Source organism: Euprymna scolopes, chromosome 14 (assembly GCF_053919585.1).
Source record: "Euprymna scolopes isolate OS-2025 chromosome 14, ASM5391958v1, whole genome shotgun sequence".
Lineage (NCBI taxonomy): Eukaryota > Metazoa > Mollusca > Cephalopoda > Sepiida > Sepiolidae > Euprymna > Euprymna scolopes.
The window spans coordinates 18,937,880-18,964,260 of record NC_136495.1 but is presented as its reverse complement, the minus strand read 5'-3'; the positions used below and the strand labels follow the sequence as shown (position 1 = coordinate 18,964,260).

At 33.8% G+C, this 26,381-nt stretch overlaps 1 protein-coding gene across 9 annotated transcripts in view; it reads right to left on the bottom strand.

Annotated features, from left to right (window-relative positions):
• Positions 1 to 26,381, bottom strand: part of LOC145292888 (DNA damage-regulated autophagy modulator protein 2-like) — a 541,025-nt gene that overhangs the window by 15,051 nt on the left and 499,593 nt on the right. For all 9 annotated transcript variants that reach the window (XM_080139018.1, XM_080139015.1, XM_080139021.1 and 6 more), the window contains 3 exons: positions 25,070 to 25,155; positions 14,110 to 14,163; positions 8,013 to 8,080 (listed from right to left, as the gene is read on the bottom strand). In XM_080139018.1, coding sequence (XP_079995144.1) covers positions 8,013 to 8,080; positions 14,110 to 14,163; positions 25,070 to 25,155 — 208 coding nt within the window. The remainder of the gene's footprint in view (positions 1 to 8,012; positions 8,081 to 14,109; positions 14,164 to 25,069; positions 25,156 to 26,381) is intronic.

Here is a 26,381-nt window from a genome sequence, read left to right as displayed (position 1 = left end):
ACAGGATATGAATGTATAAAATTACAGTAGACAAGTGGAGTAGCGAGTTTAACAAAATGCACATTAAAAGGGTTGGAAGTTATATTGTTTGAAACGTTGTGAGAATAATAACCCAAATGAAAAAAAAATGTCCAAATAAACCAAAGGACACAAATTATCAATCCTTATCTAAAAAATTCTGAAACAATATCTAACATCTTCAATTTATTGAAATTAATAGTAGGATGACCCAACATTGCTCGAGATCTAATGAAGAGCAGTATGTTTTTTTGTAAAAACATGCTAGCTCCTCAACAATTGTTGACTCCTCCAAAACTCATGTGCCGTGGGCTTTTTTGTCTGGCCTTATCAATTCCAACATTTTTGGTCTGGCCATATCAATTCCAACATTTTTGGTCTGGCCATATCAATTCCAACATAAGGTGATCGCTGAGGGCACAGACACTAGTTTACAATTTCTATTCAAAGAAAGTCAAACTGCAAACACATACCTTGTGCAAGGTTGGCTTGTTGAACACAGGTGCGTGTTGTTTAGGTCCTGTCACTAGCACCCACATCTGAGTTCGGCCTCCCATTTCCCCAAGTCCAGGATATTAGCTCCCTATTGAAACCATTCATTGTTGTCTGCTTAATCATGTGTTTAACCTGATTTGCCAGTCTACCATCTAGATCTAATTCTGTCATAAATATATCTACCTTCGACTGGAAATCCTAAATGTCAGAGTTTTCTTAGGTACTCTCAGCTGCCAACTGAAACTGACAACATTTACCTATTCCCTAGTTTACTCTCCTCATTGTTAACAGCCACCCAGAAACTAATACCTGATTGTCATGGTGTCACCGTGTCTGTAAAACAATAGATGTGTCCCTTCCATATCATTTCTTCTTCCCCATCATCTTCGTATTGTGATCTATTTCCTAACATTTTCAATGATCCCAGCCAATGGTATGACATTCTTTTCATCATGCTAATAACATCATAACTTGTTTTACTGTAGCCCCCCCCCACACACACTTTCATTCCCAAATTTGTTTGAAAAAAGTGAAATTTTCAAACACTCTGAATTAGTGTCTATTGATAGATACTCCCACCGATTTCAACATATGAGGTCCACCACATGAACTAGTGGTGAAGGCTTTGTGTAGAACCAACCACAACACGTTTTGGTATAACTTAATCCCAGTAGGTGCAATGGCTGCCACAAGACAGAGCAAATAGATTTCAATATTAAAGTTTTTATTCTAGATGTCTAGGGTGCATTTCTCCCAGTGTAATAAAAGCCTCCCCCCACCCCACATACCAACCTGGCAATTCCTATGTCCTGGCATATCTTATACATAGGGTTTTAATAAAATCAGATATGCACATTTGAAGTTTCCAGGCAGTTTTGCTTATATAGCAACTGTCACTTAGAGATTCGACATTGAGAGGAACATAAAGACGTTCTTCTCTGGAAAATTAGTTTATAAATCATCCGAATAGATCAGATAAGAGTTGAACTCTGTATGGCATATTTGAAGAAATAACTGTTGTAGTAGTAATAGTAGTAGTCTGTTTAATCATACAGAGTTATCTCCCTTAGAAAATTTTTTTTTTTAACTTGAACAAGATATTCTAGCAATCAGATCCTTCGACCGAAAGTCTCATGACAAAAATGAAATTTCATGCAAATGTGGAAAACTATACAAAGGTGAAACTGGTCGCCCCCCCCCCTCCCTTGCAGAGAAGAACACCGTAAAGTTGCGACATCGAGGGAGGTCGAAAAGTCGGGATTAGCTGATCACATATGAAAAGAAAACGGAACACACTTCCCTTTATGGAACGAGGTCAAAATAATTGACAAGGATGCAAGATAGAGAGTTAAACAACTTGAAGCAGCACATATGTTAAAAAAAAAATTTTTTAAATAAAAAAATTCCTAAGCAGACCAAGCATAGAGATCAGCAGTATATGGGAACCTTTAATTATCAAGAAAAAGAAAAATTGCAAACCCCTCCTTAGAATTTCAACAGTAAAATGGAGATAATCCCAAACTTTATTCAAGTTGCCTCCCCTTGTCAACCTATTTTTTTTTTTTGACATGATACTACGGTGAAAAAAAACCCCCCAAAAAATTCCAAGAATATGAAACCGTCTACAGAGCAATTAACTTTTCTCCTTTCTTTACTAAGATGGCAACCAGCATGCCTGATAAAGGTCAGAGGCTACATCGACCGAAACATTGCACAAATAACACTAAAGATGAGCACAATACTCTGATCAAAACAAGTGATACAAATTAAGATCTATTTTCTTTTGCACTTTTTGCGGAGTGATTAGTACGTGATTTGGTAAGAACACACATGAATATTCTTACTTATGGCGGATATATACGCTGAGTGATAAGAATGCTGTTTGTGTAGAGGATGGCTTCCATTTCTACCCATTACTTTCCCCACAAATTATAAATAGTCGCTTTTTGAGATATCAATGTGCAAGATGAAACTCACCGACTCCATTCTATTTCTATAAGATATATACATTGCGATACATGGCATAATCACGTTGACATACCGGTTCTTGTGAGAATACCAGGCACTGTATGTATGAGGATGTCAATATCTCTGCACGAACTGTAAAAAACCAAATGTCATCATCTCCCCTGATTGAAGCTAAACGTAAAACATGCATTGCTTTGGTCATTAAATAACCCAAAAGCAATTAGACACTTGTTTTCAGGTTCCTTTGTAATACATTTTTTGGGCAGATTTGCCATTTAGTTGTACAAATAGCCTCGAAGCCTATTATCACAAAAAGGAACACGTTGGATCGACACCGGTATATAGCGATTAATGTAAACAAACGTTTATTTATATTTACGTGATTATTGAAAATGTAATCCAATGATTAAAATTTAAAATAAATTAATCACGTTGCTTAACAAATAAAAAAAAGAAATAATGAAAGATGAAGTTTTAAATTTCATCTTTCATTATTTGTTAATCACCGTATTATTTGTATTGTTCAATATTTTAAATTATAAAATAAAACACATTTAATCATTTTAAAACTTTATTTTTCATTTTTTTTAGTTTTTATTTGTTAACCAACGTATTATTTGTTCAATGTTTTAAATGATAAACTAAAATTTTAAATTATAAAATAAAGCACATTTAATCATTTTACAACTTAATCTTTCATTATTTCTTTGTTTTTATTTGTTCACATTAATCGCTATATAACGGTGTCGACCCAACATGTCCGTTTTTGTAATAATAGGCTTCAAGGCTATTTGGGCAACTAAACGGCAAATCTGCCATTTTTTTTTTTTTTTGTTAAGGTGATCAATTCACTTTGGATTTTGTTGTCATCACCAATCCATAGTCTCATTTGTTATCCTCATTTAGACCTCCTCCCCTCCGACTAATCTATTTCAGATCAAAAGCAAACTATTATGAACCATCCCCACACCATTCCATTCTCCTCCAACATTCTAAACCACAAGCTCTCATGTGTCCGTCCAATTTCAAGAGAATTGATTGCATTTGTGAAGTCGGAATGGAGACAGCTCTCTTATTTGGCATTTTCTCATGTCTCTTAATTGGCTAAATTTGAGTGTGGACCAATTTCAGTGCCTTTAACCCCACCCCATTGTGACGACTATTTTGCTGCCGTTTGTAGGAAAGAGTTGAAGGTTTTAAATGCTTGTAGTTTTAACTTCTATCCGTATACTTTGTCACATTCACACGCGTGTGCATGATTTAAATTTTTTTTTTTTTATACAAGAATAAACTTTGTTCCGGTATTTTTTAGAATTTGCATTATTTGGATTACGGCACAACAGATGGCATTGTCGTATCTCACAAACCTGTTCGTATGATCAACAGTGACAGCCCATCAAACATAATTCAATACCAGGACTTCAAGGGTGTGTCTTTGTTGATCGCAATGGTAATGCACTGTCTGAACTTCGTATTTATTGTATCTTGACTGTGATATAGTGGGTCTTTGTTGTTGGTATTCAAAGAGTCATGCTTTATGCCACCGAAACTTGAGCTGTCATTGTTAATGATACAAACAAGCTTGTAACGATCCATGATCAGATGGATCTGACCTTTAAAAATTTTGGACAAGACACGCATGGCAGATCCGAGAGGAAATCTTGGCATCCTCTCTTTGGAAATTATCTTTAAACGTGGAAGATTGAGATGGTTTGAACATGTGAAGAGAACGGATGATAACCTTTTGATGTTGTCCTTTGATGTCAGAGGCAAATACTGTAGCTGGCCAAAAGAAGCAGTGGCTGGACAACATCAAGGTTAATGATCGTAATGATTGTAATGTTTGGAGAATAGCCATTAACATCAACGATAACACAGGAAAGCATCCAACCCGATTAGCCGGGAACAGAAAACATCAAACTGTACAATAATAGTGCACTAGTAAATAAACTACTAAGTAATAATCTATTATATAAAGACCAGGTTCTTTTTTTTCAATTTTCTTATTAGTTTGTTCAAACTACAAAATGGGGCATCCTACTAGATACCAAACATTCATCCACTATCTCATACATTCCAACCAAGATTCTAACCGTCCCTTTACATGCAATTATTTGTATCTCTTGCACCTGGTTCACTGCATATATTTGTCAGGAAGTTTTGAAATTATTTTTTATGAGCCCGTTTTTGTTTTTGTTTTTTTAAAAGGAATAACCACTTATCAAGGCCCAGAGGCCACTCGAGGATAACGGTTAAAGAGTGTATAGTGGTCAAAAGGACAGTATCATAGTAATCGTTAGAAGTGTAAATTTGGTAAATTGGATTACTTAAAGAGGAATGGCTCATCAAGAACTTGTTTACATTGGACTTGAAGACGGCCATATTGTAGTCAGCCAGAAAGCAGGTAAACATAAAAGTTCCACAGGTGTGCAGTTCTAAGAAAGAAGCTTTGTTTATGGAATCTGCATTTAGGTTTAGGCACAGATAAAGAGTGGGGGAAATTATTGATAGTGGTTTCAGCTAGATGAGTGTTTTTCGTGAATGTTTGGCAAGGTAGCTCCTATAATTAATGAAATGATAGAAATCTTCCTAAGATTCCAGTTTCTTTTCGTGTCGTACTTAAGATCTTGGTATTTTGTTATCTTTTCCCTCTTAACTCTGTTTACCTCAGCATCGTTGGGGACACTAAGTTGTCTGTATGCATGTATGGCCAGCTAAAAATACAAAACGATCAAAAAGTTGGTATTTTATTGATTGGCATTGCCCTAAATGAATCTTATCTAAAATTCATAGAAAATGATTAACTCTTTAAATTTGCACAGAATTCACCAGGATAGAGGTGTGTGTGTGTGGGGAGGGGGGGCTTCCAGTCGAATTATGTACTAACTGAAAGGATGTAATCGTGATTTAAATCAAGGGATTCATTGATCCTCAAAGTTAAGCCATGCTGATGACTGCTAGTTAGTAACAATAACTTTTAATAATAACTTAAAAATATACATATATAAGTAAAAATGCTCCTTGTCAAAAGGGTCGACTTAATGCAGGCATCTGCATGGATGAGGAGGAAACTACCATTTAGATAAGTAAATTGAATACAAAGACAGCATTTTCACATTGCTACAAACATTAATAAAAACAACAAAATTATGATTCATCCAGATACAGAAGACAATTATATTTGTTCATTTTCGTACTTAAATGTGATTGTCTGGATGCTCCCTTTATAACATCATTCTTGACTTGCAGGCTAATATAACAGTGTGTATGGGTGTGTGTGAGAAAAGCAGCAGCGGCCATTAAAGCACATATGCAAATTAGCAAGTATGCTCAAGCTTGCGTTACAAGAAAAGGGGAGAAGAATACACCTTGTGGTCAAAAGACACAAAGTGCCACCGGGAAAGATGAAGATGTGAATATGAGGGCGAGAAAAGCTGGCTATGGCCATTGTCAGGTAGCGGGGACAGAGACTTTTAAAAAGCACATCTGTATGCGAATGAACTTTTGCAAGATAATGAAATACATAGTTTTAGAAAAATCAAAAATAAATGCGTTTCATTTGCACTTAAAAAAAAAAAAAAAAGAAAAAAAATAGAAATAAAAAAAAAGAAAAAATAAAAAAAGAAAAAAAAAAGAAAAAATAAAAAAAGAAAAAAAAAAGAAAAAAAAAAAAAGAAAAAAAAAAGAAAAAAAAAAGAAAAAAAAAAGAAAAAAAAGAAAAAAAAGAAAAAAAAAAGAAAAAAAAGAAAAAAAAGAAAAAGAAAAAAGAAAAAAAGAAAAAGAAAAAAGAAAAAACAAAGAAAAAAGAAAAAACAAAGAAAAAAGAAAAAACAAAGAAAAAAGAAAAAACAAAGAAAAAACAAAGAAAAAACAAAGAAAAAACAAAGAAAAAAAATAGAAAAAAAAATAGAAAAAAAAATAGAAAAAAAGAAAAAAAAAAGAAAAAAAAAGAAAAAAAAAAGAAAAAAGAAAAAAAAAAGGAAAAAGAAAGGAAAAAGAAAATGTGCAGAGTGAGATTTTTATTTCTTTCCTTTTTTATTTGTTTATTCCTTTATGGCAATGCCAGACGTGATGTGGGTCCAAGAAATTTGAAGTATAACAATACAATTAAAGAGTACCGACCATGTTACACTAAGATCAAAGTGTAGTATATATCTATATATCTATAAAAGTGAACGTGTCTGTATCTGTGTGCGTACATTTCCTTACGCAATAACTGTCAATTTTTAGTCTACAGACTTGAAATTTGATATACAGGGTATTGAGATTTGGGAAAATCTTTGTAATCCGTTTTCAGTCAGAATTTGGCTGTTAAGAGGTCAAAGTTCAACGATTTAACCTTTGAGAACTCTACCAAACTCCTCCGCCAATTTTGGGTCTAAACACTTGAAATTTTATATATACGTTCCTTGGACATGGATCTAACTTAATAACTTGATTTGAGCCCAAAACAATAAACGTTAAGGGGTCAAAGTTAAAAAAATTGACCGTTTTTTTTTTTTTTTTTTGCTCAACGTACACCTCCAAACAGCTGGGCAGCATCAGGCTGAAATGCTAGTTGTATATATTCTGGGTACTAGTGTATTTTACAAACTGCATTTATGTAAATGTCTGCTCAGGTTTGGCCAGCACGTGATGTAAACTGCAGAAATATGCTAAGTAGCATTATACAGATGTTAATGTTAGGAAACAATAACATTCATCGGATACAAAATACAATTACAAAAAAAAAAAAAAAAGTCATTCGAAAATCAATACAATAAAATATAAAATCAATACAATAAAATATAAAATCAATACAATAAAATATAAAATCAATACAATAAAATATAAAATCAATACAATAAAATATAAAATCAATACAATAAAATATAAAATCAATACAATAAAATATAAAATCAATACCATAAGTTTTATAAATATTCTTTTATTTTTTTGTATAAACAAGTAGAAACATTTTATTTTTCACAGGATTTAAAAATCTTTTTTTTTGGTGGGGGGGGGGGGGAAGATAGGGCTCAGGGTTAATTCCTCCAATCAGTAACATTATGTTCTGAACCCACCCCACATTCTCTTCAGATTTTTAAGGGGCCATGTCCGCATCTCATTTCAGATGCTATCAGTTTATTCTGCTGGCAGCACTCTACGATTTGCTTCAGCATCTGTATTAACTTGTCCAGCATAGTTAGATTAACTGCTGTGTACTACAAGTTTTTTTTTTTTTTTCCAATTTATCAAAAGTTAACTGCTCATCTTCTTATAGGCTAATCGTGTTTGTGGCTACATTCTGATTGGCTGATCAACTTTATTAGCACTTGGCATATTCTGCCAGTCTGCATGAGTTTCCAGTCCAGCCCAACCGGACATTTATGAGAATCCAGTTCGCAATATGCATTGGTATCATGTTCTGTCCTTATTCAACGATGTAGAAATCTTTCTAGACTGATATAATTTTAAAAAACTTTTTGTTCCAATCCAGACTAAACCTTTTTAAGGAGCTAAATAAGAATAACAAATAATATCTCACTTACATAAGACAGCACCAATGTTGACCAATTGGGAAAAAATTGCCCTCTGGGGTGCATAGATGGCAGTGTAACTGGAAAGAAAACAGAAAAAAGTTATTCTTTTTTGTTGTAAAATATTGACAAATAATTAATGAAACGAAAATGATAAAAACTCAAAACAATTTTTGAAGCAACAACCGACGCTGAATTTGCTGAAATAAATTTATATACCAATTACAATGATGCTTGATTTGTAAAATATAAGAAACATTTTAAACAAACTTTTATTGGTCATCTTCATTAAATATAAAACAAATACTAGTAAAAGAGTGGTCAGTCCACAAGACCAGATGAGGAAAAGGTTATGGATTGTCTAGAAGTCATTCCAAAGTACGCAAAGACAGAAAATAATAAGAATTAGTCTAAAAGCTAACAGAATTTATATTGTTATTTAGGAGTAAGTCTGTATGACAAAATGATACTGAGAGGAAGTCCATGTGCTGATAGGTTACCGTCTTGGGTAATGGAGTTTAAGTGTTGGCGTTGATAGTCCAATGCAAAAGGCAGGTTTTGTTTACACACCAAGCGAGGGGTTTGAACTGAGCAGCAGGAAAATTAAATCATACGGTATCGCTGGTAGAATACTTAACATAATTAAATCCTTAGATAAGAGAAAAATCCAGGTTGTCCTCGACGGTCGTACATCTAAACAGTGTGATATAAATGCGGGAGTGGCTCAGGGGTCTATCCTTGGGTCTCTATTGTTCCTAATATTTATTAATGACCTCCCCGACAAAACTGCCTCTGAGATGGGTATATATGCTGATGACACCACACTCTATAACAGGCACGAGAAAAAAACAAATGAACACATAACTAAAGAAATGGCAAAAACACTAGAGGATAACCTCCAATCTGTAGTGGAATGGGGACATAAATGGATGGTCACATTCAATGCTGCCAAGACTAAACTTGTTTCCTTCAATAATTACAAGAAACCTTCTCTGCCACCAATAGCAATGGCCAGTGACTATCTGAGAGTACATCTTTCAAACTGCTTGGCCTAATGTTCACAGGAAACATGAGTTGGAACAATTATATTGAAAACATTGCCAGGGCCGCTGCGAAAAAGGTAGGCTCTCTCTACCGTGCTAGATAACTACTAACACCTGAAAGTATCCTGTACCTCTATAAGGCCACCATTCGCCCATGTATGAAGTATTGTTGTCACATTTGGGCTGGTACATCTGCTGCTAGTCTCTCGCTCCTAAACAAGATTCAAAAGAGAGTCGCAAATCTGATAGGCCCTGAACTGGCATCTAAGCTTCAGCCTCTGTCCCATCGACGAAATGTTGCATATCTCTGCCTGTTCTACAAGTATTTTAATGGTGAATGCTCTGACGAACTGCAGACACTTGTGCCCCCACAACGTAGACACCCTTGACAAACCTGACAGGAAGCTAAATCTCACCCCCACACAGTAGAGATCCCTAGATGTAAAAGATCTTTCTACTCCAGTAGTTTCTTCCCCAGAACTGCTAGACTCTGGAATTCCATTCCAGGTCCCTGCTTCCCCAACTGTACTGACATGCAGAAGTTCAAGTGTAACGTGAACCGACATCTTGCTGCCCAAATCCCAACAGTGGCCCAGCAGTTGCTGCCCCTGATAGTAGCCCCTTACACCAAAGTGGCAATGTGCCTTGTTTGGATTGAAAATGTAATGAGTTGATAACACAGTAGGGGCCTTTTCGCAACTAAACAGAGAATAAGTGCTTTGTTTGTATAAAAGAGATTGTTTCTGATTGGTTAAATCATAATTGCAATTAAGTGTTTGATCTAATCACTGACAAGCTTACAAGTTGAGCAAATGTCTTGGACATCATTATGGCAGTTGTTGCTTCTGTTGTTGTTACTAATACTACTGCTTGAGATTTGTATACATTTTTCTTTGCCAAGTCATTACAATGATAAATCAACCAGAAAAATACATTTTTATATTAGTTGACTAGCCTTTTATGATCTTCATTTTTTTTTTTTTTTTTACTTCAAATCACAATTTTTTATTCTTTCATTTAAAAAAACATGCTATTCATATGCACCACTAAAAGATGCAGAGCAGTACATTTTTACATCTGATTCCAGCCATGAAAGTGACATTTTTTTTCTATACACACTATCAGGACTGAATTGGAATTCATACATTTTTATTTTAGCCGCTAAAAAAAAAAAAAAAAAAAAAAAAAAAAGATTAAAAAAAAAAAAATGATATATACTTAGTTATATTTTTGGGAAAAAAAGAATTCCATCAGAGTGCTCTATTATAAGGAAAACATTTTCAAAATAAGAGCATAATATTTATATTTTTATTTTCAGAAAAGATAAGATAAGCTATCTCATGAATGCAATAGATTGGCTGGGACCTAAAATGGCTTCCTATTATCAGGTTTGAAACCAATGGTATCGATGGCTTATCTTATCTAAACTTCTGAAAATATATTAAAATAGGATTACACATTTAATTACAGTTGTTTTATTTGATCATTAAATAAAATGTGAAATTCCCCCTTCCTCCATTTTAAGAATGGGTTCCTTATTTGCTTGGCTATGTCTAATTATCCAGCCAAATGGACACCAGAAACCCGGAAGTCAGAAATAGCGGACAATATTGACTATAACAAAAACAAAAATAATTTTTATTTATTTTAAACTAATCTCTGAAATTTTTCCTTCCGTTTTTTTAACAGTTTTTTATTAATTATTTTAGAAAATTCACATTGTTTTCTATAGTAGATCGCAGTTGCACAATTATCTGGCCTGTTGTAGAAATGGCCATCAGTAAAATTCAATGAAGTTCATTGAAAACAGAGTTTGCTGTTCCTATAATTTACATCCATAAGAGAGAAACAGTGATGTTTCAAAGTTAAATAAGAAACAGATGAGATCAAGAGAGGTCAAATGTAATAAAAATTAAAATACCCTAACAAAGACAGCTCAACTTCACAGCTCACTGGCTTCATTAAAGTAGATTCAGCTGAATGGGAGAGAGAAGGTTAGGGTTAGGGGTTTGACAAGATAAACAGAAGGAGTCTTGAATTCTCCAAAGAAATCAGATGAGAAATTTAAAGACAGTAATTTGCTATAATTGCTTTCACATGTTTTGGGGTACAAGAGCTGAAAGTGCCCCCCCCCCCGCACCACCACAAACGGGGGGGGGGAGAAGTATGTAAGGGTTTCTTGTGTAGAAAGAAGAAAGTTCCATAACTTCAAAGTTCATAGTCCAATTTTGCTAATGGGAATGGGTGGTCGGCAAAAGAAATGGAATCCTCTTGATGTTTAATGAATGCAAAAATAACATTGAAGATGCCATTCAGGTCAGATGAGAGTAGATCTACCCAGATTTAAAATCAGAAATGTTCCATATTAAATATCACAAAGAATCTTTTTGCAGATTCTAATTTAATGTACTCAATTAAGTAACTTTATTTTTTGTGTGTAGATAATTGTAACTTGGAAATCTAAAATAAAAATTTAGACACACACACACACACACACTTGTTTAAAATATAATTATCCACTGACAAATGTTTCGCCATCTATGACTTATCGGAGTGGCTGAAACTAGCGACATTCAAAATCGGGACCCCATGGTTAGAAACCTACACCCCTGGGTTATCTCACACGACTGCTGGATGTATAGCATTTTATGTAGATGTTTATTAGATATGTTTTTGTTTGCGATACGTTTTGAACGAATTCAATTATTTATATGAAAGTGCATAAACGCAAGTTGGGAATAATTTTCCCTTTTATCAATTTGGTACTTCCAAATGGGAAGCGGCAAGGTTTAAAGGTTGTCACAATAGAGGGTGGTACTGGGAATAAGCTCCCGCTCCCTAAAAAATGCCCTTACGGTGTGCATCTCAAATAACCGACAACCAAGTTCTCGTGTGGTTTAACTACTAAGCCTGGCGGAACTGTTTATACTAACTGAGAGAAGGGGCAAAACCAGTAACTTCGGATAGATGGGGCTCGTCAACTTTGGAAGATAGCTCACCCAGGAGAAGGCAACTCTGATTCAACAACTCTGCTGCCTTGTGAGATTAGCCCATCAGGGGAAAAGGAGTAAAGCTAAACGAGTAAACCTCAAGAGAAAATCCGAAGACAGAGTCTCTAAAGTGGCCTGGCTTTACAGTGTCATCACCAGCAACTCCTGAAGCGCAGTTAGAGTCAAGTTATATCGACTCTTGAATCCTCTGATTTCATGGAGAGGGATGGGGCTGCTGCATAGGAAACAGCTATTCCCCCATTATCACCCGGCCAATGTTATGTAGCCCCACTGCTGCACCATCGCCTCCAGAGACGGACGGTTGTCAACAATAACATAACTTCAGAAAATGTTTTTATTCTTCAAGTTCTTCATATTTACAAATATTTATTCATCGTGTTTAGTCGTTTCATTTTATGGCATATTAGTCATTTTGCTAAAAGTTTTTATGTTTCAAGTTCTTTGTATATTTATTCATGGCGTTTGGTTTGGTTGTTTTGGAGAAGAAAATTGTTTTTGGATTTGTGAAACATGATTGAGTTTTGCAAAGTGAAAGGAAAAAATAATTTGAAAATCCATTAAGAAACCAGATAACATCCAATACTTTTTAAATAAAAGAAATATTTATCTATTTTTTTTTTTAATTCATTTTATTTAAAAAAAAAAAAAAAAAAAAAAAAAATCCTGCATTAGGGTTTTTTTTTTTTTTTTTTTTTTTTTTACAGAATTTCAAATTTCTCATACTGATGCTTCGACTGTACTAAAATTGATCTCGATAATAACATCAACGTTTGGTGCATTTTAGGTAAAGATCCGGTATCTTCAAACAGCCTCATCTGGTAGGACAAGTACTTCCAATGGCATACCCGCCTCTTCTCTTTCCATTGTAGTCGTGTCATGTATTGTGTTAAGTAATAGAAGTTATCGTAAATAATTGTAATTAAAAAATTATTTGAAGGTTCAACAAGGCTTTTAAGGTTTTGATTTTCCAGTATATATATATATATATATATATATATATACATACATACAGAAGAGCCACAACACATCATCCCCCTCCATAAGGTAAGGGGAGCAGCTCTCCCAAAGCACAACTGCACTCTCATGTGGTCCAGAAAGAACAAAGAATTTTTCATTTTATCCACTATGAGTTTCAGACTTCCTGTTTAATGGTGAAATATCCTGACAAGCTCAATTGGTTTGAGACTTCTTACGGTTTTAAATCATGATATAGTGATGGATAAACTCGAGATGAACTGTGAAGATAATTCTCTTCCATCCGCTATCCAGAAAGATATTCAAACAACTTTCAGTGATTTTCCAGAATAAAAAAAAAAAAAAAAAAAAATGGAAAAAAAATAAAAAAATATTGATAGAAACAAATCCACTAAATGTCACTATTGTGCACAAATGACTAGTATTACTAGTATTTTGTTTAATTTTAGAGCGCTTATCAAGGCTCAACTATGGCTCGAATTTGACCAAGATTTGGTTGTTCGTTCTAATACAAAAAGCTTTAAACTAATATTTTTTAAGTAGAAAAACAACACTTTAAAATAAGTTAACACAAAAACTTATTCAAGTAAGTAGAAAAGTAACTTAGCTTGCCTTTGGTAACAATTATTTGTTGTTGTGTTTTTTTGTTTTACATCTTTTTTGCTTTGTTAGCCATTTTTGGAAATCACCCAACTTTCATATCAAATAATGATTTTGGCAATGAAACAAATGAAATAGAAGTGCTGTGATTATACTAAACACCAATTAAACAGTTTTCCTAACATAGGATAATGGAAGCTGTTCTCCCAAAATACAACTACTCTCGATTGCTCACGTGTGGTCCAGAAAGAATTTTGCAGCTTAGCCATGTGTTGCTGGCTTGCTGTTTTATGATGCAATATTCTGACACTTAACCCTAATTCTAAACTTTTCACTTTCAGTGGAATTTTCCACTACTTTAACCTTATGTGAAAAATACTGTTCTAAACATAATTTTCACACCAATATTTATCTTGTGAAAGTGCTATATAACATTTGGATAGCTCCAATGAAAATCAATAAACTGATAATACATCTTACCTGATGTAGGGAAAATCTGGCTCAACCCGACCATTCGCCACAGCAATAGCATACCTGAAAAGAGAAAAAAAATAAGTTAATTTTTTTGTTGCTAGTGTGAATTATGGATTCCGATTTCTCATGATGTTCTGCAATAGTCGATGCAAATTCTAATCAATCATCCAGATTCCAATTGATATGTGAATGGTTCTCTCCTTCCTCATCCTTTCTATCTCAACAACATTGCATTTAATCTGTCGTGGTAGCATTGCATGTCTGACAACATAATTTAATAAAATTTGATACAGAGTTTATTTCTGTACAACTGTAGACTTCATTTAAAACAAATAATATTTATACATTTTACTTTTTATATGTACAGTACTTTTTGGTGGAAAAGGTATAAGATCGTGTGTGTGCATTTACTGATCTGCGATTATGTGTGGACTGAGATTAACATATTTTGTTTAGCAATACATATGAAAAAATTGAAATGGCTTCAAATATTTCAATAATGGAATACATAGAAAGAACTTGAGCTAAGAAAAAACCTTTTTATATATTAAAAATCTGATTAAAAATAAGTTCTGACTATTTTTGTGCCTTCCACGTTTGGATATTTTTTCCCCTCTTTACGACCATATGCGTTTTGTCACATTTTTTACACTACTTTTTCATGAAAAATGTCATATCTTTGTTAAAAGACAAGGTTAAGCAATGAAATTTGCCGTATAAATGTATTTTTGTGCAAAGAATCAGAATATGCTACTGAAAATTTCCAGAAATTAATGGTTTCCAAATAATCTGCAGTAAATGCTCAAAATATGCTGCCATTAACAGAAAAAAAAAAAAAGAAAAAAAAAGAGAACTCAAAGCTGAATTGTAACGCATTTTATGTACAAAAAACTGAAATCTAAATCTAGGACTATTTAAAAATGAATATATTGGAACACTTCTTTGGTATTATTGTAGACTAGTGGAGGTATTCGGCATTGCACGGGTGTGGAGACGTTTTATGGTAAGGGTATTGATCAATAGAACCCTAATAAAAAAAAAAATAAAAAAAAAAAAAAAAAAATTAATCAACCTCCTAAATAAAATGTAAATAGCAGTGAGTATCTGTGCGAGTGCAAAAAAGTAAGCAGGAAGGCAGCCTTGAACCTGTAGCGCTAAGAGGAAAAGGAAGTGAAAAAAAAGAGCAAACGGTTTTGTTGCCGCCTTTCAAGTTAAGTTTAGTCATTGCAAGGAGTATGATGACTTTGCAAAAATGTCAACTAAAAAAGTGACCCCTCCTTGGAAAAAACTGCCTAGTTTAGGGTGAAAGAATTTATGCTTTTAGGCAATTTTTGGATATTTGTCAGCTGAGAGACTAAGCTTTCAAATGATACCAATTTTGCCAGTGTTGATCACATGTGTCTAAAGTTTTAGCGAGACATACATACAAACAGGCAGGTAAGATTTATATAATAGACTAGCGTGGGGTACCCGGTGATGCCCGGGTGTTTGGAGGTATGTGTGGTGTTAAATAAAAAAGAACCCGGGGGGGGGGTCGAACCTGAGGTGAAGTTTGAAAATAAAATCGGCCAGCCAGAATGAGTTAGTGAAAGATGTTTGAATTTATTTAAGAACCAAATTGACAGGTGCGCGGCCGGAAGTTGTCAAACATTACGACGATGACGTAGGTTTGTTTGTTATAGGCGAAGTAAAAAAGGAAAACAACGTTAACACTTAAGCGAGGAAAAAAAAACACAAAAAAACTAATGTAAGGCAAACGAACGATGAAAACAGAAAAACGAACACGTGAAAAATGGCTTAAATAAGCCTGTTTCGATATTAAAATTTTTAAAAAATCGAAAAATCTCACAACGATTCGAACCCAAAACGTTTAGATAATGAACCAAGGCCTTAACCAACTGAACTAAGGCGACGTTCATGAAATTTATCGGTTTTTCAACTATTTAAAGTAAATCAGGTCACGACGTCATCTGACGCATGCGTAGAATCTATCATTGTCACGAGGACCGTTTTTGTTGACCCCCCCCCCCTGTCGAAAATTGTCGATTTCGGGGTGAAAAAGTTCATGTTTTTAGCCAATTTTTCGATATTTTTCAAGCAAAGGATGGAGCTTCGACGTAATACAGAGTTTGTGAATTTTTGTCGAGCCTGTCGAAAGTTTTTAGTAGATACACAAACATACATACATACATTTTCGCTTTTATATATATATATATATATATATATATATATATATATATATATAGATTATATGGTTGATAATAGTTCTAAACATGTAAGAAAATTTTTTTATAAGATTTTCAATTTGAAAAAAATTCGATCCGAAAAAAAAAATGTGTTTACAGCCAGGCTATTGCTGCTGCTATTACTAATACTACAAGACAGTCTACAGTCAAACTTAAAACTACCACAAGAGAAAACAGCATACAATTATACTTTTAATGGATAAAAACAATAAAAAGATGGTTTCATTTAACAGTGAGTGTCTAAAGAAAAATTTTTCAAAATTTTCAACACTCATGTCTTTTTTTTTTTTTTTTTCAACACAAAAAAAAAAAAAAAAAAAAAAAAAAAAAAAAAAAAAAAAAATGTGTGGTCAAAAATATTTCGGATACCCCAAACTATTAAAAGTGACATATCTTGTTAGTTTCCAAATTTCATGACAAAATTCTTAATGCAAACAGGACAAGCATTTACAAATCATGGGGGGGGGGGTCTTTACAAAACCATTTTATGTTTGGATTTTTATCACTTCATTTGCTCAAAACTCTAAAAATATATAATGTACATTATTATTTATTAATTAATTTGAAAGTATATTCGTTTTCGAACAAAAAAATTGGTATTTTGAGGACTTTACGTGCTTTGATTTATAAAATATTATTTTAGCAGAAGCCCTTGAAATCTATGATTATCCAAAGCGTTTTATTGTCCATGTGTATTGCTATTTTGTTTACTGTGGTTACAAAGTTGATTTCAAGATTGTAGAGTTCGTTTGTTCGTTCATGATTTTTGCAAAGTTTAGCTTACATCTGTAAGGCTGTATCACTATGCCAGCAATTTGTTTCGTTACTGAGTCGGTTTGTGTGTGTAAACCAGACCGAGCACATGACTTATGTGCCACAGAGAAAAGAGAGAAAGACGGTGGAGGAAGTTGATATCGCCACCTATGGCTGAAACATGCAACTGCTGGAAATAAGAGGCAATAACCGTATATGTCTCAAACTGAAAGTGTTGTGCATTGTATCAGTTTGTGCGATGCATGCTAAATAAGGCTGGATAGTAGTTTTGACATGTCTATGTATCATCACTATTTCATCAACTTCAATATTGTTTCCTGTTTTTAAACTGAAAACAAAGGGATAATTTGTGTCTTTGTATTTCAAAATGGCTGACAAGAAAAAGTATGCTAAAAACTATAGAAGAGGTTGAATAAAGGAAGGTAATTTACATGGAATCAAACTTTCTGGAAATTAATTTTAAATGGGTCTGTTAAAATTCAGAAGAGAATTCATTTTAAATGGGTCTGTTAAAATTCAGAAGAGAATTCATTTTAAATGGGTCTGTTAAAATTCAGAAGAGAATTCATTTTAAATGGGTCTGTTAAAATTCAGAAGAGAATTCATTTTAAATGGGTCTGTTAAAATTCAGAAGAGAATTCATTTTAAATGGGTCTGTTAAAATTCAGAAGAGAATTCATTTTAAATGGGTCTGTTAAAATTCAGAAGAGAATTCATTTTAAATGGGTCTGTTAAAATTCAGAAGAGAATTCATTTTAAATGGGTCTGTTAAAATTCAGAAGAGAATTCATTTTAAATGGGTCTGTTAAAATTCAGAAGAGAATTCATTTTAAATGGGTCTGTTAAAATTCAGAAGAGAATTCATTTTAAATGGGTCTGTTAAAATTCAGAAGAGAATTCATTTTAAATGGGTCTGTTAAAATTCAGAAGAGAATTCATTTTAAATGGGTTTGTTAAAATTCAGAAGAGAATTCATTTTAAATGGGTTTGTTAAAATTCAGAAGAGAATTCATTTTAAATGGGTTTGTTAAAATTCAGAAGAGAATTCATTTTAAATGGGTTTGTTAAAATTCAAAAGAGAATTCATTTTAAATGGGTCTGTTAAAATTCAGAAGAGAATTTTGTTTGGGATATCTGATTAAATGGATGATCGAGTGTAATTTAGATTTAACTATTGCGGAGCATTCAACCTTCCCAGGATCTTTGAGAAGGGATTAGTTTATTGCTAATCACCTCAAGTACATCTACCAGTGAATGCAGGTGGAGCTGCCCAGGCATTTTTTGCTTATCCTCAGGGGTGCTGGCTCCTTCATCCCATTTTCCTACCCTAATGTTACCTTTCTCACCATGAGAATGAAAATAAAATGGATTTGCGATATTTATTTGTAGTTAGCCAAATGGACAAGAATTATTCAAATAATCAATCCTCTTCTACCCCCACCCACAAATCTAAAATTTAAATTTCAGCATGTCAACCAATTTTATCTTATAATCATTGGTTTCTCATAGTGTATATCTAGAAATGCAGGTTTTAAACAATTGAAAAGTCCTTTAAAAATATATATATATATATATATATATATATATATATATATATATAAAGTGAAAGTGTGTGTGTGTGTGTGTACATTTTCATTTGGAAAAATCTATGATCAGTTTTCGGCCAGAAATTTGGCTGTTAAGGGGTCAAAGTTCAACGATTTGACCTTTGAGAACTCTACCAAACTCCAACAATTTGGGGTCTACACACTTGAAATTTTAGATATAGGTATCTTGGACATGGATCTTACTAAATAACTCGATTTGAGCCCAAAACAATAAATTTTAAGGGGTCAAAGTTAAAAAATTGACCCTTTTGTTTTGTTTTTTTTTTGCTCAGCATACACCTCCAAACACCCGGACAACGCCGGGCACCCATGCTAGTATATATATATATATATATATATATATATATATATATATATATATAAGTGAACCTGTTTGTGTATCTGTCTGTATTTGGGTGTGTACATTTCCCTACGCAATAACTGTCAATTTTAAGTCTACAGACTCGAAATTTGATATACAGAATACTGAGATTTGGGAAAATCCAGGTGATCGGTTTTCAGCCAGAAATTTGACGATTAAGGGGTCAAAGTTCAACGATTTGACCTTTGACAACTCTACCAAAGTCCTCCGACAATTTTAGGTCTAAATACTTGAAATTTTAGATATAGGTTTATTATAAATGGATCTAACTTAACATGATTAGAGCCCAAAACAATAAATTTTAAGGGGTCATAATAGGGGTCAAAGTTAAAAAAATTGACCCTTTTGTTTTGTTTTTTTTTGCTCAGCATACACCTCCAAACACCCGGACAACGCCGGGCACCCATGCTAGTATATATATTTGTTTTTTTTTTAAACGATAATACGGTTAACTTAGTGTCTCCACCTTGGAAATCTTGTTTCTTAGAAAATCGCCTCATTTTTACTTGGATGTAAACAAATATTTTTGATATTTATTTTTTAAAGCATTATCAAAAAGAATGTCACAGAAGAAAAGATAAAATTTTATTTACAAATAAAATTTTATTAAAATAGTTCTTTAAAACCTAAATGAGTTGAAATAGACGGGAATCTTACTATATTTAACAATTTTTTGCAAAACTAAACTAAGCTGGTTTTCAATGGATAACTAAAAATGCAGGTTGAAAAAAAAAAAAAAAAAGGTTGATCCAAATTATCAATCATTATCTAAAAAATCGCCCTCCTCCATAAAAGAATTCTAAATTGAAATTTCAGCATGACTCGACTAAGTATCTACAATATTATTTTATCTTTATATTATGGTCATTGGTTTCTCAAACTTTGTGATTATTTTTCTTCCATTTAAAAAAAAAAAAAAAAAAAAAGGGTGAAAAGACTATCATCACTATCTAGTGCTAAACTACAATTTGATTTTCATTATATCTAAAAAAATTCATGTGGACACACATTTTCAAAACAAACAATAATACAAAATTATTTTTTGTTACATCATTAGTCACCAAATCTTAGAAATTAGAAAATTTGCTGTGTTGTGTATTATTGGTTCAGTGGCCAATTTTCATGGTGTATAACTAAAAATGTGGCTTTGAACAATCCAAAAATCTTTACAAATGTAATGTCATCTTGTGTTAAATGAAAATTAATCATAATGGAAACAAATATTAAACATTGAGTAAATCCCATTACTCCTTGAAAAAAGTAGAAAAATGACAATTTTGTTCATGAGATTCATTTCAACAGGTAATGCATTGAATCTTCGTAATAGGACTTATTCCACAGCCTCACCAATAGGGTTACAGAGCTGACCTGATCTGACTCGACATTGCATACACTTCTGATCATTGCTTTGTCATTATGCTGAAGGTGGGCAAGTGAGGACTTTGTGGAAGCCCAGCACTCACTCGAGTACAGCATCACAGTATATTCAGGCTCACTAATTGAGTCACAGAGATTGCTAGTTCTTTTAATAGTAAATCCATAAAAAAAAACAACAACAGAGTATGACTATGATAAAACAGATAATTGGATTTTTTTTTTCATAGGGGTCACTACTTATCAAGGCGCTGAGGCCACTCGAGGGTAAGGGTTATTGAGTGTACAGTAATCAATAGGACAATATCGTAGTAGTCATCATTAATGGAAATTTGGTAGATTGGATTACTTAAGGGGGCGGTTCATCAAGAATTTGTTTATGTTTGACTTGAAGACAACCAAGTTGTAGTCAGCTGGGAAGCAGGCAAACGCTGTATAATAATTTTATTGTAACTTGCATTATAAATGGATACCAAAAACGCTAGCAAATCCTGAAAATTGGAGCATATAACTCCAGGTAGCGGCGTCTTTAGAGCATTTTTCGTTTTGCATAAATCGTGCAAGATGTAGCACAGGCAACATTTTTATAATTATATTTTCTTGAATATTTTTCAGTTTAAGACATGTGACCTTTAAAATTTGCCCATCCATCAGCATTGGTAAACTCTTAGAGGTAGCTAAAAATCTAAAAGAGGTCGCTGTTGTGAAGAAATTGATGATGCAGACAAGATGGACGCAACTTACACCTGTTAACTTTTGATCCCCTCTTAAAAAAAAAAAATTGATTATACATAAAAAATCCATGGACGTTTCTCCTGTTTTACAGTGTGTTCCTCATAGTTGCGTTCCTAGTGCTAAAAGAAAATTAGGACAAGTGATTGGAGTACACAAAAGTGACCTGTTGACTATATACAAAGTCGACACTGAAAAATTGACAGTGTCAGAATTGGTGCATACTGAAAAAGAAATCAAAGAAAAATCGTTAGAATTGAATCGACTGCATGATCTGATGAAAGAATGGTTGGTTGTTTTACGGCACATCAACACTTCAGGTTATTTAATGCCGAATCCAGTGATTTTGAAGAAAATTTTTTAAATAGAATATATTTGTTTTTTTCAAGTCGGTTTCTATTTAACCCATAGTTGGGACCCTAATAGGTACTACCACTCCGGGTCAGAGTGGACCTGGGAGCAATGGTAATTAAAGGATAGCTCCACACTCACAAAAGCCCACAAGCTGGGCTTCACCACTGGATATAGTTTAAGGTCATATCAAGGACCATCTGATGAAGGAGAAATTAAAGTTTTGACTCCTGAGTAAATAATGTTCCAAATTCTTCAAGGTGTTAGAATATATTGTTCAAACTGCCAGAGAACTGAAGAGTGGCATTCTCTCAAAGCTACCCTTAAAAATGGGAAGAAAAAAAAACTCTCCAGAGACGGTCAGGCAAAACGGACTGTTAGTATTACAAAGATAATTCACAAACAAAAACATTTGATACAATGTAACCTGCATAAACTTGTAGCACACGAACTTGCAACATTTGTTTTGCCGAAAGACATCTCAAAACTCGAGTAGTTCTTTTTCTTTAAAAGATCGTTTGTATATGCATAGAAGAACACACCAAATTGAGCGAATTAAGTTGAAAAAGACCAACATTAAAAAGAAATTGCTTGTCACCAAAAGTAATAACTTAACTTGAAGTAATCAGGAAAGAAACTGAACACAAGACAAAGAATTGCACGTTTATGAAGACAAAAGATGAAATTTTGTTTTATGAACAGGCATATGTGCACCCACTGCACAGGCCATGATCGTCCCACTCATTTTGTCGAGTGAAAAATTGTTTGATTTAGTGCTGCAACCACGGATTTTCCCCACTGAACAAAAACCACAAATCCAGTTTAAACACAAATATAATGTCCAGTTAATTCAATTATTTTTGAGATTCCAAGCAATACTCATTTTCCTAAGTCAAATAACAAACTTGCAAAACGAAACCGAAACACGCATAAGTCTCATTAACATTGTTCTTCAGCTAAGAGTCTCAAGGGTTCACTTTGCCAAGAGAGGCACATCGGCCCAACTGCTTAGCAGCCCTTGGATAAACCTGACTACTTCATGTATCCACTGAAGATAATTGCTAGGCATTCAAACGGGTTTATCTGCAGATAATTTTGAGCATTACTTTTCTCAAAATCGATTGGTCTCTGCATGATTTGCCAATGATATACACCTGGCATTAATATGCACCTGGCATTAATATACACCTGGCATTAATATGCACCACCAAAACATGCAACCTAATGCAGGTTTACAGTTTACATTTAAATTTTAGCAAAATAACCCAATAAATGAGTGATCACATGTTGAAATTGAAGTAACTTTTACTATATTTATCCATTTTTCACACACTAAACTTGTTTGAAATTCTTCATTTTTCTTCTCTCACATTAATATCTTTTTATTATATCCTTACAGAGTTCTGACCCAGTTCTTAACCGTCAGTCTTCAGTATAAATGATTAGAAGGGGATGCAATGTTAAGTCAGACAGATCAGACCCAGCATATCAACTCTGACCCAATTAGTGAGCCTGAATATACTGTGATGCTATATTGTATGTGAATGCTGTATTGTATGTGAATGCTGTATTGTATGTGAATGCTGTATTGTATGTGAATGCTGTATTGTATGTGAATGCTGTATTGTATGTGAATGCTGTATTGTATGTGAATGCTGTATTGTATGTGAATGCTGTATTGTATGTGAATGCTGTATTGTATGTGAATGCTATATTGTATGTGAATGCTGTATTGTATGTGAATGCTATATTGTATGTGAATGCTATATTGTATGTGAATGCTATATTGTATGTGAATGCTATATTGTACTGGACTTCTACAAAGTTATTTACTCGCCTTCAGTATAATAACAGAGCAATGATCAGATGTGCATGTTGAGTCAAATCAGAAGCAGCATATCAGCTCTAACTTATTGGTGAGGCTGAATATACTAAAGTTTGGTGAATTCTTCATCCGTTGACGATGGTAGTTTAGCAATGTTGAGAGAATAAAAATTTGGATGAAAATTCACGATTTTGAAAATCAGTAAAAGCCAGCAAAGACGTATCAGGCGGGAAAATCGCAAATTAATGGAGTGATGTAGTTTTCTTTGTCTCCTTTGGCCTTTCAGTGTTGATTCAGGAAAATAATCTGTTGCACCTCAATGTTCCTATTTACTTGCCTCCCCACGAGGACAGTGTTAGACACAAGGTCAGTTTTTAATGTGGGAAAAAATCCAGCTTCCCAAAAAAGGGGGCACTCTGGATAGGAACAAAAATAAAAATTGTTTCAGTCACGAAGGGTTTCTCCTCCACTGACCGAGAACAGAAAAGGTGAAGTGCAGCCGGCCTTCTTTACGCAGCTTACTTTGATACAGCCCAAGACAATATAATCTGTATACAAATGGCAAGAATTCATATTACCTTCACTTGATTATAAAATCAATTGCAGGTCGCCATTTTGTTTTTCTATTGTTAAGTAACTAGATTATACAAAACCCGCAGATACATGGACATTTCTAAGGCAAGTCATTTTTACAATCATTACAGTTTTCCCTACAAATGAAAGCAATGTTGATTCTACATAATTTCATTATGTGTTCTTAGCCAAACTTTCCCAAATTTTGTTGGTGTCCAGAGTAAAAACCTGCAAGTTAATGAATAGCTGCAACCAACGAGGAGAACTTCAGCGCTTAAAGCCGACAGTGGCTGCAGCTGCTAACTAAGTTATTATGAGCGCTACTAGTTAAATTGTTTACTTTCACTGAAAACAGATTAAAATTTTTTTGTGGTGGTGAGGGAAGGGGAAAACCAAATTAAAAACAGATGGTACTGAAAGAGAAATCAACAAATGCAATTTTAAAATAATAAAAACATTTATTACTCGAGGTATGAAAACTATTAGGTTTGCGCAAAAATAATGTCGTTTTTTGACGTTCAGCTTCAAGTCAAACAAACCCCAACAATTTTTGCTTTATTTAGAAAACAATGTTTAAAGCGCATGTTGACATTTTATGTTTAAGACAACAGCAGAATGAATGAACCAGTTTATTTCATACCCCGGCAATAAGTGAGAGTTATGTTTTTCTGATTGTTTTCCAGATTTCATGACAGAATTCCTTATAGGGGATTCATACCAAGCTTCTAAGCACCATGGGGTTAAAATAAAGATGGCCGTTTCATAGCATTAACATTTTTATCATTAATTTACTAAATATTCTTAAAATATATCAGATTATTTATTAAAGCATCTGAAAGGCTACTTATTTCCAAACAAAATGGTGGTATTTTGAGGACTTAAAATGATTTGGTTTCTGAAACATGACTATTTTAATAGGACTACCTTAAAATGATTTGGTTTCTGAAACATGATCATTTTAATAGGACTACCTTAAAATCTTGAAATATCCAAAGTATTTTAATGTTTGGCAGGCATTACTAATGAAAAACTAGACAATTCTGAGGCAGAAGTTTGTCTCATTTAATAAAGCAGCAACATTACCATTATAGTGTTGGCAACAAGAGAATAAGACTGTACTTACGTGATGAGGAAGGACCCCAGGATCCAAACTGCTGTAATTAATGGTAACAGCCAGAGCATACTGTGCTTTGGGGTCTTCTTTCCAACCTAGAAAAAAAAAAAAAAAAAAAAAAATATTTAGTATTAAGATTTTTTTTTTTTCCTCAATACAAGCCTTGTTAAAATGCAAAATTAAATGCAGGGTGGAACGATAAATTTGTTGCACTAAAGAAAACACTAACTTTATTTTAAAACTTATTGAAAAAAATCAATTCAGGTAACTTGATTATGTAGAAGAGCTGACATTCAATGTAGCCGCCTTCAGCCTCAATCATCATTGCGATACAGGTTCGGACCTGGGAGCATGTCTTTTCCACAAGTGCCGATGGGAGTTTGGCAAATACTTGGTGGATGGCAGCAATCAGGCTGACTTTGGTGTTGTGGGAGGTCATGTTGGTGATGTTCTCAATGTATGATCCAACAAAGTAGTCCAACAGGGTTCAGGTCGGAGAAGGAGGAGGACCAGCGAGAGAAGAGTACAAAGTCATAGCACTCCTTCTGAAGCCTGGGTCTCTAAACTTGTGAGCTGGCACAGAGTCCTGCTGCCACATCCAGGGTCTGCCAGTGGCCACCTGATTGCACCAGGGAATCACCACACTCTTCAACATATCCAGGTACACTTTGGTGTTGACTTTCAAGTCAACTTCAAAAGATGTGAGGTGGTATGATGTGGCACTGACTTGAAACCAAAGACCATAACCGTGGCTATAAACTTTGTTTTCATCATCCTGGGCACGTCTGTTATTTGTGGCAATCCAGCGATGCATTTTGAGGGTGCTGGCAATGGTCCTGTTGTCATAACTTGGATCGGTAGAGAGCAGGAGTTGTATAGTAGTGCATCTCTAATCTCACTCATTGAACACGGTGTCATTTTCAAATATGATAGAAGGCTCGTATCGCTCTTGGCCAATTGGTCAACTTGTAGATGATTTGCAACAACAAAAAAAGAAAACCCGATTGTCATCAAACAAATGGAATCCTGTCTTTTCTAGGGCGACAATTTTATCATTCCCACTTTGTAAATATCTATTTAAAATTTAAGTTTCGACAATATCATCTTCAGGCATAGAAACAGTTTGTGTTCGTTCTTTTTCTTTCTGATGTTCAATGATTTTTTTTTTCGAATGTTCTAGTCAGGAGAATCACAGTAACTTGCATGAAAGGATACTTTTTTTTATTAATGTAAGAGGTAAAGAAAAGAATTAAAAAAAAAAGAAAAGAAAAACAAACACAGAAAGAAAATGTGAAACAAACACAGAAAAGAAAATGTGAAA